The sequence below is a fragment of the Nerophis ophidion genome, linkage group LG19, assembly GCF_033978795.1.
Source record: "Nerophis ophidion isolate RoL-2023_Sa linkage group LG19, RoL_Noph_v1.0, whole genome shotgun sequence".
Taxonomy (NCBI): domain Eukaryota; kingdom Metazoa; phylum Chordata; class Actinopteri; order Syngnathiformes; family Syngnathidae; genus Nerophis; species Nerophis ophidion.
The window spans coordinates 32156832-32174191 of NC_084629.1; the positions used below are offsets into that span (position 1 = coordinate 32156832).

At 38.3% G+C, this 17360-nt stretch overlaps 1 protein-coding gene across 7 annotated transcripts in view; it reads left to right on the plus strand.

Annotated features, from left to right (window-relative positions):
• The window catches only part of LOC133538319 (target of Nesh-SH3-like), a 74235-nt gene that overhangs the window by 21243 nt on the left and 35632 nt on the right, over positions 1-17360 (plus strand). The window contains exons 8-16 of one of the 7 annotated variants that reach the window (XM_061879845.1): positions 729-806; positions 965-1042; positions 1563-2582; positions 2744-2824; positions 3131-3289; positions 3816-3872; positions 7710-7775; positions 12159-12281; positions 16997-17086. In XM_061879845.1, the coding sequence (XP_061735829.1) occupies positions 729-806; positions 965-1042; positions 1563-2582; positions 2744-2824; positions 3131-3289; positions 3816-3872; positions 7710-7775; positions 12159-12281; positions 16997-17086 (1752 nt within the window). The remainder of the gene's footprint in view (positions 1-728; positions 807-964; positions 1043-1562; positions 2583-2743; positions 2825-3130; positions 3290-3815; positions 3873-7709; positions 7776-12158; positions 12282-16996; positions 17087-17360) is intronic. The other 6 variants (XM_061879846.1, XM_061879847.1, XM_061879848.1 and 3 more) reach the window with 6 other exon arrangements.

Genomic DNA, 17360 nt, shown 5'->3' on the forward strand with positions numbered 1-17360 from the left:
ACACAAATGTATATACACACCTTCCGCCCGATCGTAGCTGAGATAGGCACCAGCGCCCCCCGCGACCCCAAAGGGAATAAGCGGTAGAAAATGGATGGATGGGATTTATATATATATATATATATATATATATATATATATATATATATATATATATATATACACACACACATATGCATACATACCTACATACATAGAGTACACATGTGAGCAGTGGTGTATAGATGCCCTGAAGTTTGGCAGTGAACAGTGGAGTTTTTCTTAACTATCATTTATGCACACTTTTAAAAAGTGACTTTTAAATGCTAATGATGTGCATTTATTACAAGAGGGTTCTACCAAGCAGAACATCTTGTTAATTTCATATTTTTTTCTTAAAATACGCATTGAGGCGTATTTTTATTTATACAGTGTGTTTTTTCCGATTACTGGAACAAACTCATCGATTGATTATGCGATTACTAAAATACTCGATTGTTTAAACCTTAAAAGTGATTAAGTTTTGAGAAACACTGCCATGGTATACACAAAGACTTTTCAACCAAAACTACCTCATGTTAAACTTCTATAATTTTTTTTTTTTTTACAGCGCATGAAAGCATTTCCTTTTCAACCATATGCACTTCTATAAACACATGAGTTCACTTTCTAGTTTCTATTGCAGGACGGTGATCTGATCTTCTGTGCTGACGTCTTACCATTAACCTCTCGTCCTTTGCCTTTGTTAGTGCTTCACAATAAGACGCAGGGCAGACTGCCCCTCCCACGCAACATAACCCAAAAGACCACAACAACAACAACTCTTGGTAATTCACTTACGGGGTATATTCTCACGGAATCCATAGATTACTCCACAAATGTGCCTTTAAATTCCTTAATGATTTATGTGGCCAATGTAAAACAAAGCTTCATTTGCATCAACAAACCTTCTTTCACATGATCTAACATGCACTATATTTGTCAGCTCCCACCACAACTACTAGACAGGAACCCTTGTCTACCTCTGGACCCGCATTGCCTGTGACCACCAAACAGCCATTCGGTAAATTCCAAGTTTGTTTAAAGAAAAACCAATGTGACTCTTGGTCTTTGAAATGACCTATAAAAGTTATCCTCCACTGAATGTGTGATGTCAGCTGTTTAATGAGACGCACAAAGGCAAATCATTGACATTTTTAATGACGGATACAAGGGTATCATTGTGTTTTTGACTTAGTTTGTTTTAACCAACTGAATCAGATCACACTGAAAACCAAATTAGTACTAGCAATGAAGTCAAGAACAGTGTCAGATCTTACAACCATTGCCTGATTACAATCAGGCAATGCATTATCCTAGGTTTAGGATTTCATTGCCTCAGCTTTGCCTGTGATATTTTTGGACTTTTCTTGGAGTTCTGCAGGCAGCAATCAAACAACAATAGTGCCAAACATTGTGTGATATTGGTAAAGATAATGTGGAACTTATTGTTAAGTCATGCATCAGTGGGTTGTTTCCGGGGTTGTTTATTTAAAATCGCATTTTACAAGACATATTTTCTCTCTCTCTGACACATCACCTAGGAGGAGGCCTCTTCAAATCTGTCATCCCTCTTTCCCGTGAGCTACCCTTAGTTCCTCTTTTTCCACCTCCACTTCAAATTCCAGCAACTACACCTTCTGTACCAGTTCCAAGGAAAAATGGTGGACAATTTCCCCAATCCCAAGTCCCGACTCCATTAAACCTCCACCAACCGCCACCGCAATCCAAGCCCAGATCCCTACCATCTAAACCAGGTTCTAAAGAAAAGTCTGTATCCCAATATGTACCAAATTCAGAGCCACCTCTTCAGCCTGTAACTTATACACTAATTCCAAAACATCACCAACAAACATCCAGGCTCAAACCTCAGTCCGACACCCGATCACCAATGAAGACTGAAACCAAATCAAAACCCCAGACAAAGCCACAACCTGTATCTCCGCTTCAACTCCAGCCTAAGACACCATATCTTCATCCAACAATGCTAATCATACAACAATCGAAAAAAGTTAAGGCGAATCTAAAATCATCTCAACCCACAAAGGAGCAACTACCACCAAGGCGAACAATACAAACAAAGGAAATCTTACCTAAACAACCATCCTGGTCTACAGTAGACAGACAATTTGAAACACAATCTCAACCCATGATCCATTTTCAGACCACATTTCAACCCAAAGCCCGACTATCAAACACCCCAGAGTCTCTAACAAAAGCTAATACAGTTTGGTCTGGTTCTTTAAGCCCCACAGAACATCCTTTATCTGGGCCTAAAACACAGCCAGATCAGTCAGCCAAGACCAACAAACCCATAATCAGAAGCAGTACCCAACCACAAACTTTAGCCAGGACCCAATGGCATCTCCAGTCCCCTTCCTTTGTTTCAACCCCTCCTTACCAACCCAAACCTTCATCGACAGCCTATAGTTTACCCCCAACTGAATCCCAACTGAAGGAAAATCCTGCCCAAAAAGAAGTGCAACCTGGAATTCGGTTTCCCCCTCTGGGCAGGACTCATTCTGGTCCCATCGAGGTCATTCCACTGCAGGCAGTCCCTACTGGTAAACCCCCATTTTCCAAACCTTTAATGTAGCTTACATATTGTTGTGATGGTTACTAAGAAACTAATTAGTAAAGCTAAAGGTGTAGCTCTATAAAGTTGCTAAATGTGAAAAAAATCACAACTCTTTAGGATATACATGAGTTTTTTCCCCCTATACAGCTCCTCCTCGTACAGCGGAGAAGGGCAACCCTCTACCAATACCAGCCCTGGATGCAGAAGAAGCTAATAGTTACCATCTTGGTAAAACACCGCAACAAGCCGGTCCCATTACCATCACTGCTTTCGTTAAAACCCACCATGTGACACCCAGTTGCAGCTACTGGATGATAATCACTGCTTCCCCATTCTCCATCTTCATCCTCACAACCAGCCAGCAGAACCACCTAACACACCCTACCACCTCCTGCGCTCACAAACCATTTCCATTCCATTCCTTGGTCTCTGTCGTCTACATTCTTCTCACCGATGTTTGCCATTTTGTTCCATTTAGGTTGCGCTGTCAGGGGATCACCAATCTTTAACAGACTGCCTTTCTTGCTTATTTAGGTAACTGGAAGAGAGCGGATGGCTCTCCTGTAAGCTCCTCGGTCGCTCCGGCGGGAAGAAACACAACGTTTTCACGTGTCCGAGTTCCACCTCACTTCACTCGCAATGGCGGCAGATCGTTCTCCACCTCCTCCCACAGCATCTCCAGGACACCTGGGGGTAATGGAGAACTCTTCTTCCTCTCCTCCGAGTACCCCAGTTACCTCTTTCTGGGCTTTCATCTTTTTCTTCTTTCATTGCTTTTACAGAAGACTGCAGACGAATCCTGGTTTAGCTTTAGAATGCATACACTGGAACGCTTCGGCCTTTTTATCTTTGGTGGTTTTCTCCTTCTTTCGCTCAACCATATGTGGTGTATTTTATTTGACACCTACACCGGGATGTTCGGCTTCGTTAATTTGACTCATAGTCCCCTCTTTTCACTGGCCATGTGGGATGTCTGGCTAGAACACTCCATATTTTACACTAGCTTGCCAAACCAAGCACAGCGCTGGTCCCCTTTTCCTCTCTGTTTGTATCATCCTTTCCTAAACATTTGCCGCAGACTCCTCAGAGGAGTCTGAGAACCTGTAAGATTAATGTCCTAAAATAGCTGTGCCAGTTACAAATTTTATCGACAAAATAGGTCAAAGAAGGCGCACATCTCCAGCTTTGTTCCACTGACGACTTCTTCTCCCTCCAACAGTGCATCATAGGAGCAATGCTCTCCCTAAGCCTGGAGCGTGGCCCAAAGACAGACCTGGTAAAGACTAACAACAAAGTATTTGAGTGTTCCACATGCACTAACACACCAAGCACTGTTACATTTTGTCTCCATTATCATCCTCATCATGCAGATCTGTTCTTTTTTTTTTTTTTTCACAAACCATTAATGCTTGCCTGTCAAACCTTTTGTTGTTGTTTTTTTTCCCCTGAATAAGTGGTCCCTTTATATAAACCCTACTTTAGTATATTACCGGTACTTCTCGGGCAGATACACATTTTTAGGCAGATTCAAATTAGGAAAGGATGAAAGTTACAAGCTATTATTATACAGATCTAAATTTAAGACCACGCATTGGAAGTGCAACACATTTCATTCATGACAGGGCTGTGTAACCTCCTAAGAACTAGCATCCATAACAGTGCATTATATTCTGAAATGTGTAACTCTGACAAAAGACATTGGTTTATTTCTGTAGTCAAGAAAAGTAATACACTCATTTCTTTTATCAGGGTTTGTAATTTCTTCTGTCAATAAAAAAAAAATAATAAAATAAAATAAAAAGGTGTTTGCCATTAATTATTGGCCAATAATTAAATTTGTGGTGCCCCCTATTCAGATACGACATGCCAACATACATATACAACCGACATTTTCAAAAATTTCAAGTGGTCTGTGACTTATGGACTAAGGCTGCAACAAATAATCAAATAATTCAATTATAAAAAGGCTTCAATTTATATTCTGTTGCTTCCACTATATGTTTAATGAATGTAACTCTTAAAAATATATAGAATCTGTGCCTGGAACTTTGAATACACGAACATGATTTCTGCACGGCCGCTGCAAAAGAGCACACAGAACGGAGAGTTTATTTTTCTTAACGTACACATGTTTAAAGTGCAATTTAAATGTTGATGATGTGCATTTTATTAGAAAAAACGAAGTTTATGAAAAACAGAAAAACCTTTTGTTCTAACAATTTCAAACTAAATACACAATGAAGCTATAAAGTGTGTTTTATCCGATTACTCGATTAATCGACCAAACTAAACGATAGATTATTCGATTACTAAATGAAGCCTTATGTAGTAAGAGAAGACATTTTGCTTAAACAGTCATTTTTGGGCCCATTTGCTGGTCAGTCCTCTAAAGATGGGTAGCATATTTTGCAGTAATTCATCCATCCATCCATCCATCCATTTTCTACCACTTATTCCCTTTCGGGGTCGCGGGGGGCGCTGGCGCCTATCTCAGCTACAATCGGGCGGAAGGCGGGGTACACCCTGGACAAGTCGCCACCTCATCGCAGGGCCAACACAGATAGACAGACAACATTCACACTCACATTCACACACTAGGGCCAATTTAGTGTTGCCAATCAACCTATCCCCAGGTGCATGTCTTTGGAGGTGGGAGGAAGCCGGAGTACCCGGAGGGAACCCACGCATTCACGGGGAGAACATGCAAACTCCACACAGAAAGATCCCGAGCCTGGATTTGAACCCAGGACTGCAGGAACTTCGTATTGTGAGGCAGACGCACTAACCCCTCTGCCACCGTGAAGCCCAGTGCAGTAATTCAACATAAAAAAAAAAAATTAAGTCAGATTTCAGGTCAATTCTACTGATGAAAAATAATAGCTCAGGTAACAGAATAGGGGTTCATGTCTTGACACATTTACACCCAAAAAGAAGCCATATGTGACACTAATAAAAAAACAACATTTGATGGCATCTCATATATGAAACATTAGCCTTCCTGTTAGTTTAAAAAAAAAAATCAAATACCCGTCCGTAGTTTGAGCATTTTTTATGCTAATAAAAGATTATCCTGCTTAACATCGCTACGTATTCTGCCGATCCTGTAACCTATAATAAAAGTTAGCCAATCCGGCGCTGGCAAGTAACGCAAACCACATTTGTAAAACACATATTATTAACAATGCATGTCATGGCTGGTGTGTAGTTCTGTAAAATCATGATGGTTTCAGAGTTAGTTGCAAGGCTCTCTGGAACTAGCATTATTTTATGATTACTGTGTTCACCTTGATTTTCATAAAAAACATGTCAAAAATTTTAGTGGGCTGTACAAAATCTGAGGTACCACAGTATTTCTAGCCATCTTGTATAAAACACCCACCAATAAATGTATTGCCTATTTGAAAGACGTTGCAGAGCCGTCTTAAAAAATGAATGCTTTTAGCTGAGAAAACTGATCAAGAAAAGGCTATGAACAAATCTATTAGATTCCTTTGGATCTTAGATAGGTGTATTACATTGCATTTTTCTTTGTGATAAGAGAATGACAAATGAACAAAAAGGAGTTCATTCTAGGGCCGTGAACTCTCAAATTGAGCAACTCCAATTAAGGAAGTGTGGAGACAAGACTCCCTTAAGGCTTGCTCACTCCCTGCTGCCTGATTTAGCAGAGATGTGCTTCAGCAATAATTCATGGGTTGGTTGCAAAGCGGTTTCCATTACAGGCCTTGCACTCGCTTTCGGTTACATTTGCCGCATCAATCAAAGTCACTGGTGACAACTTTGTTCTATTCTAGTCAGTCCATATCTGTGGATATGAGTCACTTTTTGAAAACTATTAACTGGACCTTATTTTTTTAATTGTTAAAACATTTTTCCGCGTATTTGAGGTTTATATGGGCACTTTGTGGCAGAAGTTTTAGTCTGCCTGGCTTTGATGTGCTTTTCTTAAAGGATGAGCATTTTGCTACTTTTCCTTGATCGACTCTATTGTAAATTAATCGATTAATGTTCTGGACTTCAGTTTTAAGCTGCATATTACGTACAGACTTGAGTAACTTCATTAGAGCCAGTGTCCTGTGCAGGAAACATTTGTGTTTTGCAGAAGAGGGCCACATTGATGTCCAAAAAGTGTAACACTGACACAAAATAACTCTACACAAAAAATTTCCACCGCACAGAAAAATGTTTTTTAGGAGGATATATTTACTGTTATATCAGTATTATTGTTTGTCATGCATTTTCAAATGTACAGTTTTACAAAAACAAAACTAGTAAATAAAAATATTACAGCAATTCACATGCACTCCCTAATACAAGACAAGGTTTTGGGGTTTTAAATGTGTGAGAAAAGGACTAGTTCATCAAATAAAAAGGGAACATTTTTTAGTTTTTAAAAGATTTTTAAAAGGGAAGTCTGGGTTTTTCTGCTTCGGCTGCTGCCTCTGCAACCCGACCTCGGCTAAGTGGAAGAAGATGGATTGATTTGAATTTTTTTGTTTAGGACATGTGGTCTAATAAATGTACACATTTGTTAAGCACTGTACATGTATTTAGAATATGTGCTCCACTGTAGTTGACATTTTATTTTGGTCTATTTTTTCTTGTCAAAGTTACACATTTCAGAAAAAATAGCCCTGTTATGTATGTCCACAAACATTGATCGCGGAAGATGCTGGATCTCAGGAAGATATGTTGATTACAATGTTTCCTACGACCTCATAGCTGATGTCACTTCTTCAGACAAACTATACGTAGCTGAGATCACTCTCAGCTATAATGACCAGCAGCAACCAACTTGTCTTATTACAAGCTGGACATAAATTCTTAATATTAATCGATTACGATGCCAATCCTCAACTTTTGTTTTTGCTTTTCTTATAACTTCTCTGTGAGTTTTATTTTATTTTTTAAATTACCACTCTTCTTCTGCAAATCTTCAAATCCATCAGTGTTGCCTTCTTTCACTGTGATTGTACTATTTCCAACATTAACCACAAACCAATTCGTTTTCAGTTTCATCATCCTCCTTGTCTTCCACACTGCAGACGACCTGTTGCTCCGTATGTTGTTGTTTTTTAGAAGATTCTAATTGTTTGTCCGCTATTCTTTGCAGTTCTGCGCTCTTCTCTTCCCGTCAACAAGAGACCCAACCTGGTGGGAAAGCCTAATAATGACCGCAGTGAGTGTGACACTATGCAATTAAACAATGCAGTAATATACGTTACTCCTTTGACAGGAGCGCACATTGATATCTATTTCCCAGGCTACAATGCTTTTGTCATGCAAACAACACCAACTACAGGGGCTTTTAGTATACGGTTTAAGGTTGAGCGCCTGTGATTTGTTTACATAATTACATTTGCTAACATATTTACTTATCAGAAACTTGAACATTTGTTTGTTGAGGTTTTAAAGCAAATTTAAACAAGCGATAGTTTTAACATTATTGCCATTTTTATGTGTCATGCAACTGTAAAAATACGATAATCACTGTTATGGTTAGCAACAAAACCAACTTCAACAACCTAAGCAGAGTCGCCGATGTGCCTCGTGGATCTCACTTTTTTTTTAACATCTTCAGTATTTTGTGTAAAAAGAAGTTATAGGGGACCTTCCGTCCATCCATCCATCCATCTTCTACCGCTTATCCCTCTCAGGGTCGCAGTACGGCTGGAGCCTATCCTAGCTGCACTCGGACGGAATGCAGTGCAAACCCTGGACAAGTCGCCATTATGATTTTAATCCACCTGTAAAACACTTCCTTCGATAATGGCTTTTTTGCCTATATCCGATATTCCAATATTGTCCAACTCTTAATTACCGATTCCGATATCAACCGATACAGATATATACAATCGTGGAATTAACACATTACTGTGCCTAATTTTGTTGTGATGCCCCCGCTGGATGCATTAAACAAGGTTTTCCAAAATAAATCAACTCAAGTTACGAAAAAAAATGCCAACATGAAACTGCCATATTTATTATTGAAGTCACAAAGTGCATTATTTTTTTTAACATGCCTCAAAACAGCAGCTTGGAATCTGGGACATGCGCTCCCTGGGAGAGCGTGAGGAGGTTGAAGTGGGCGGAGTTGGGGGGAGGGGGGAATATATTTTAGAGTCCCGGAAGAGTTAGTACTACAAGGGGTTCTGGGTATTTGTTCTGTTGTTTATGTTGTGTTACGGTGCAGATGTTCTCCCGAAATGTGTTTCTCATTCTTGTTTGGTGTGGGTTCACAGTGTGGCGCATATTTGTAACAGTGTTAAAGTTGTTTATACGGCCACCCTCAGTGTGAGCTGTATGGCTGTTGATCAAGTATGCGTGGGATTCACTTGTGTGTGTGAAAAGCCGTAGATGTTATGTGACTGGGCCGGCACGCGAAGGCAGTGCCTCTAAGGTTAATTGGCGCTCTGTACTTCTCCCTTTGGGCGTTTTAAAAAGTCATAAATTATACTTTTTGAAACCGATACCGATAATTTCCGATATTATATTTTTAAGCATTTATCGGCCGATAATATCAGCAGTCCGATATTATCGGACATCTCTAATTTATTGGATATGCTTTGGTGTAAAATTTGCTACACAGTCACTTTTTTCTTTGAGTCTTTCTGCAAGATGTTCGATTCTGAAGGCGTTCCCAGATTGCAAATGAAACCACCTCCCACCTTCTTTAAAATGCCCACAAAGGCACAATTTTACCATCTAACATCCCTTTTAAAAACGAAAAACAAACTTAGTTAACATCGTGTAAAAACAATGCAATGCAGTACAAACAACTACAGTAGTTTTATGAAGTTTATGACATGCTTCTCTGTCAAAAACCCCATCAGCAGCTTCTCTATATTTTCATGAATAAAAGTCAGCTGTTTCGAAGTTGTTTCAACATTCTCAGTTTGCGTTACACTCATTCTGTTTCAGTATGGTTCAGACGAGCAGTGATATGCTCAAATTGCTTTGTCAAGTTGCAGACTTGCTTGTTTTTGATAATTTGATGATGTTTTGATGATCATGATCTAAACCTATTCAGTGAATTCTGTCCAGTTAATCTTTTCAGCACTATCAACTAATGGCGGGGATGCTTGTAACTCAAATCTTGAGTTGAAGTATTAGGACTGCATGAATTATAAGAAAAAACCTTAGTGCAATTTTTTTTTTCTCCAAAATTGCGATCGTAACTTTTATATTTTCTACATAAAAATGCCTAAAACTTTGAAAATAATGGATCAAAGAAATCATGTGACTTTTAGACTGTCAATCAACATACTCTTGTCTGGACGTGCCACACAAACAAATACACAATAATTTACTTTAAGAAACATTTGGCTTTCTGCAAGGACTGAAAGTATTTATCTTCATCATGCTCTTAAATTGAAGACATAATCCATACAAACTATACATTGATTATAATGCAATGTAATATAACATAATGCGAGTAACCATTTAAAAGGATACACACTTTTATTTGTCATAACTGTAGAATTGTTTACCATTGTACTGTAATTGGAAGGTAAATAACTTTGTTATACTAAATTTAAAAAATTAAAATAAAATGGACTAATTTCTAAAGCACAATTCTAACATAAATAAATATTAATCATCTTAAAATGCATTTTTTTTCCTAGTTTAAAAAACTACATTGGGTTGACTTATTCTTTTGCAGCTATTATGTAATCAAGGCATTCCCACTTGTTCCGTGTTGAAGGACTCATATTGTCTATCCGGGTTGAAGCTGAAGTATTACCACATGGGGACATTTGGCTCTGTAATCATACTCCTACTTTTTGTTACTTTGGAGAACTTCTTACTAACAAGTTGTGAGTAGGAGACTGCCAGTACGTGCGTCCTGTGTGTGTAAGCAAGCGGTCTCGCACTCTTCCCAGCGAAACAAAGATTGTGAATGACTGTAAAGTGACCTCACTGCATTCAATTAATTCTATTGTTAAATACACACATTCTGAGAGCTTTGCACAAAGTGAAAGGTCTTTCTCCCTGTTTGAAACAAAATACGAACACACACCAGGCTCAACAATTCTGATTGGCAAATATGTCTCCCAAATGCCAGTGACAGTGGACAACCAAAACCTGATTCTCTTGCGGTGTTTTATTTATTATTTATTGCACTAATTAAAACCCCAATGTCAATTATTGTGCAGCCCCATGAGGTACCACTTAATACATTTACCCGGTCAGAACGTTAGGTACAACTGCACACTCGCCGATCAGTTCAGACTTGCATTAAAAAAAGCTGCCCTGCATGTCAAACGTCAGTGTTACTGTGTGTATGCCAAGATTACTGTAGATTAAAATTGTACTTTTTTCAACCTTTTTTTATGTTGCTTCAATGCCTAAAGCAGAGGTCCGCCCCTTTGGCTGAACGTTTGACTTAATGTCCAAATAAGTATGTGACGTCACGACGTAGCAGGACTGCAAAACCTGGCGAACAAAGGCCTCCAAAAATGCATGAACCTTTAACATGAGAATTCAACTTTATAACATTTATAAGCCAGAAAAGACAACATTAATCACAGGTCCCCTTTAAGCACTGTTATTAGCAAAGTGTTAAAAATACTTCACACTTTCTAGTCTTTTCACTTGGAATAAAAGTTGATAGATTCTTTACTGATGTTTCTTAATGTCCCTAAAACCCTAACGATTCAAAAGCGAGCGTTTGAGAGCCTTTTCTCCCAAAAATGGAACAAACCAAGAATAAGTAAAGTGCTCATTAACAGGCACTTTGTACAAAATTTTTTTTTAAAAATTCTGTTTCGCATAATAAGAAAGTTGATTGGAAACGCACAAAATTGGCTCAAGTGTGTGAATGTGAGTGTGAATGCTTGTCGGTCTATCTGTGTTGGCCCTGCGATGAAGTGGCGACTCGTCCAGAGTTTACCCCGCCTTCTGCCCGAATGCGGCTGGGATAGGCTCCAGCCCCCCAATACCGCCAGAGGGACAAGTAGTAGTTAATGGATGGATGGAAAACCACTCATTTTAATCAGGTGTTGCAAAACATGCGCCTAAGAATAACATATGTCGCGGGCGATAAGCCCAACCAAGTGGCTTTCGACTTTAGAACTTCCACTGCACCTTGCTTGCATGGTAAGATGCTTCCTGTTTATCAATCTTGAATGAATCAAAGCAACTCAGGCCGCTCTATTATTCCCCCGAAACCACACTGTTAAATTATTCTCTTTTTTCCTCTTTCACCACAATTTAATTCAGCTGTCTTTGACGTGTTAAGAGACCAAAACACAAAAGGATTGCAATGACAAGCACACAATGTGCTCACAAAAGCAGAGAAGCAGCAAATAACAAATTAATGATATTTTTTTCATATCCTGTTGTTCTTGCTTGTTGTTCTGTTGTCTCTTGTTAAGCACATAAATGCTTAAGTGCATGGGTGGCAATTAAAGGACTTTAGTGGCGGACTCTCCCCTCTCCCCAACTTTTTAAGCAACGTCACACGTGATGTTTTAGCAGCCTGCAAGGACGGTGGCCAAAGCAGATGGAACACAACTGTGCATGAGTCACATGATACACTGACCTCCTCCTCCTCCCCCAGATAAACCCATGGACCTCAAACAAGGAGAGAAGGAGTCCATCCTGAAACCTTTCCCTATGGTCACGTCCAAGCCTAAGCAGGAGCGCAGACATCAGACCACCACCACTGCCCCGTTTTTAAACAGTAAGAAACCACACACAAATCACAAAAAGCAATGCATGAAAGAGTCAAAACTTTTACAAATAAAGCATGATAATAGGTTTTAATTGTTATTTTTTTTTATTTTATATTTGTGTTTGCAGTGTTGTATGTCTGTACTGTGCCGGATGTAAATTCATGTAATACGTTTACACAAAATAAAACTTGTCATTAAATTGCAATTATGTAGAATTGTACTCGTCCAAAGGATGGGACCATAGCATATTTATACACACACACACACACACACACACACACACACACACACACACACACACACACCCATATATATATGGGTGTGTGTATATATATATATATATATATATATTAGGGCTGTGAATCTTTGGGTGTCCCACGATTCGATTCAATATCGATTCTTGGGGTCGCGATTTGATAATATATCGATTTTTTCGATTCAACGCGATTCTCGATTCAAAAACGATATTTTTCCGATTCAAAAGGATTCTGTATTCATTCAATACATAGGATTTCAGCAGGATCTACCCCAGTCTGCTGACATGCTAGCAGAATAGTATATTTTTGTAAAAAGCTTTTATAATTGTAAAAGACAATGTTTTATCAACTGATTGCAATAATGTACATTTGTTTTAACTATTAAACGAACCAAAAAATGACCTATTTTATATTTGTGAAAATATTGGACACAGTGTGTTGTCAAGCTTATTAGATGCGATGCAAGTGTAAGCCACTGTGACACTATTGTTCTTTTTTTCAAATTTTTATAAATGTCTAATGATAATGTCAAAGAGGGATTTTTAATCACTGCTATGCTGAAATGATAACTAATATTGATACTGTTGTTGATAATATTCATTTTTGTTTCACTACTTTTGGTTTGTTCTGTGTCTTGTTTGTGTCTCCTCAATTGCTCTGTTTAAAACAGTTCTGAGTGTTGCTGGTTCAGATTTGGTTTTGGAATTGGATTGCATTGTTATGGTATTGCTGTATATTGGTTTGTTGGACTGATCAAAAAAAAATCCCCCAAAAAATCGATTTTTAAACAAAAAAAGAGAACCGATTCTGAATCGCACAACGTGAGAATCGCGATTCGTATTCTAATCGATTATTTCCCACATCCCTACAATATATATATATATATATATATATATATATATATATATATACATACAGCGAAGAAAATAAGTATTTGAACACCCTGCTATTTTGCAAGTTCTCCCACTTAGAAATCATGGAGGGGTCTGAAAATTTCACGGTAGGTGCATGTCCACTGTATGAGAGATAACCTAAAAAGAAAAATCCAGAAATGACAATCTATGATTTTTTAACAATTTATTTGTGTGATGCATCTGAAAATAAGTATTTGAACACCAACATTAATATTTGGTAGAGTAGCCTTAGTTTGCAATTACAGAGGTCAAACGTTTCCTGCAGTTCTTCACCAGGTTTGCAAAGACTGCAGGAGGGATTTTCGCCCACTCCTCCACACAGATCTTCTCTAGATCAGTCAGGTTTCTGGGCTATCGCTGAGTAACACAGACCTTCAGCTCCCTCCAAAGATTTTCAATTAGATTTAGGTCTGGAGACTGGCTAGGCCTCTCCGGAACCTTGATGTGGTTCTTACGAAGCCACTTCTTGGTTTCCCTGGCTGTGTGCTTTGGGGCATTGTCATGATGGAAGATCCAGCCACAACTCATCTTCAATGATCTGACTGAGGGAAGGAGGTGTTTGGCCAAAATCTCACAATACATGGCTGCAGTCATCCTCTCCTTAAAACAGTACAGTCGTCCTGTCCCACGAGCAGAAAAACACCCCCAAAGCATGATGCTACCACCCCCATGCTTCACAGTAGGGATGGTGTTTCTGGGATGGTACGCATCATTCTTGTTCCTCCAAACACGCATAGTGGAATTATGACCAAAAAGGTCAATTTTGGTCTCATCTGTCCACAAAACTTTCTCTCATGACTCCTCTAGATCATCCAAATGGTCATTGGCAAACTTAAGACGGGCCTTAACATGTGCTGGTTTAAGCAGGGGAACCTTACGTGCCATGCATGATTTCAAACCATGACGTCTTAGTGTATTACCAAGAGTGACCATGGAAACAGTGGTCCCAGCTCTTTTCGGGTCATTGACCAAGTCCTACCGTGTAGGCCTGGGCTGATTCCTCACCTTTCTTAGCATCATTGAGACCCCACGGGGTGATATCTTGCATGGGGCTCCACTCCCATTGAGATTGACCGTCATGTTTAGCTTCTTCCATTTTTTAATGATTGCTCCAACAGTGGACCTTTTTTCACCAAGCTGCTTGGCAATTTCTCCGTAGCCCTTTCCATCCTTGTGGAGTTGTACAATTTTGTCTCTGGTGTCTTTGGACAGCTCCTTGCTCTTAGCCATGCTGAATCTTTAGGTCTTTCTGATTGTATGGAGTGGACAGGTGTCTTTATGCAGCTAACGACGTCACACAGGTGCATCTGATTCAGGATAATACAGTGAAGTGGAGGAGGACTTGTACAAGTGGACTAACAAGTCTTTGAGAATCAGAATTGTAGCTGATGGACAGGTGTTCAAATACTTATTTTCTGCTGAAAACACGTTTGCATTACACAAATAAATTGTTAAAAAAATCATAGAATGTGATTTCTGTATTTTTCTTTTTAGGTTATCTCTCATACAGCGGACACGCACCTACCGTGAATATTTCAGACACCTCCATGATTTCTAAGTGGGAGAACTTGCAAAATAGCAGGGTGTTCAAATACTTATTTTCTTGTATATATATATATATATATATATATATATATATATATATATATATATATATATATATATATACATACATACACATATATATACATACATACATGCATATATATATACATACATATATATATATACATACATACATATATACATACATACATATATATATACATACATATATACACACGTATATACATAAATATATACATATATATACACGTATATATATATATATATATATATATATATATACACATACATATATACACATGTATATACATATATATATACATATACACATAAGTTTATACATATATACACATATATATACATATGTATATACACACACATACTTATATATACATATACATACACACATATATACATACATACACATATATCCATATATACATACACACATATATCTATAAATATATATATAGCTTATACATGTTTACAAATTCATATATATATACATACATACATATATACACACATGCATACATATATATACACACATATATATATATATATATATACACACATATGTATATATATATATATATATATATATATATATATATACACACATAGAAACATATATATACATATACACACATATATATATATATGTGTGTATACATACACATACATACATACATACATATATATATGTGTGTATACATACACATACATACATACATATATATATATATATATATATATATATATATACACAACCACATTAAATTAATATAATGGATACAAAGTATCTGAAAGTTGGACTCTCAGCTTGTTTACGTCCATGACAACCTCCTTAAAGTTTTGTAGTCAATCAAAAATATCAGGCAACTAAACATGGATAAGTGTGGAGAGAGTATTTAGCATTTTTTCCATCCATCTTCCTCCGCTTATCCAAGGTTGGGTCGCGGGGGCAGCAGCCTAAGCAGGGAAGCCCAGACTTTCCTTTGTCCAGCTATTCCCGGGGATCACAAAGCGTTCCCAGGCCAGCCGGGAGACATAGTCTTCCTAACGTGTCCTCGGTCTTCCCCGTGGCCTCCTATCGGTTGGACGTGCCCTTAACACCTCTCTAGGGAGGCGTTCGGGTGGCATTCTGACCAGATGCTCGAACCACCTCATCTGGCTCCTCGGTTTTTTCCATCATGTTTTAGTGGATTCAAAATAGGTGTAATTTTGAATTTTTTATCGTGCGTGGACGTTTTTTAAAATATCCACAAAGTTCATTAAGCAGGTGACCGTGTGTTGACTTTGTGGTATAGCTGCATTTTTTTGGCGCCATGAGCAGGCAAGGTTGTTTGGATTCAGTCATTTGAGTAAATGCTCTGCTGTATTTACCTCAATTCACAATTCATCATCATTGACCTGATTTACTCACGTTGTCAAGGTGGTGGCAAATTTGCAGCAATCAGATTGTCAGACGTTTAAAATTTTAAAAAAATTATCCTGCAATTAAACAGAAAAATGTATTGCGAGCCAAATTAAAGACGCCTGTGGGCCGTAGTTTAAACACACCTGGCCAAGAACCAAGAGAGGCCACAACGGTTAATGGCAATGTTTTTTAAACCTAAAAGGCCACTTTTGGAGACCACACAAGATTTTAATTGGAACATTTCTGGTAATCATTTTGAATATACATGCAATTGACTGTGTGTTTGTATTAGAACTGGGGGTTGTACAGGTGTGTGCCATTCTTAACAAATCTTCCACCTGGATAACATTATCGGCGTGTATTGTACTGCAATCCAAGAAGGAACTCTGAGTTTTGTGTTTGTAGAAAAGTGCAGACTTAAAGCCGTAGTGAATGCTGCAGCATGTGTTGGGCTGACTAGTTGTTGATGCAGGCCAGTGCTATTAAAAAATACAATCCTGACAGAGCATTCTGTCAGGGACTAATGCTGGCACACACCACACAACTAACTCTTCTACCTTTTACAGGCAGCCGTTTTGACATCAATGAAAACTCCTCCATATTTAGGCCCCTGCCCGCGTCAGATGTGGACTTTATGGGCAAGAAGCGTTACGTGGGTAAGACAAACTATCTCAGTATATGGGCTCTGTTCACCCTTTGTTCCCTTTCCAAGCCTCATGTAAACACACTAAATGAAACTTAAATGCTACTTAGATGCAGTCCGCATCCGAATTAACTGGCAATCAAACACATTGGTTTTGTCCCTTTGTGGCAAAATAGTGATGCAACTATAAGTAGCATGTAAAGATCAAAGTCACTTTGATCTTGAAGACATACCAAACGTATGCCAAATATGGGAATTGCCTGCCAAATTATTAAAAAAAATTTGCA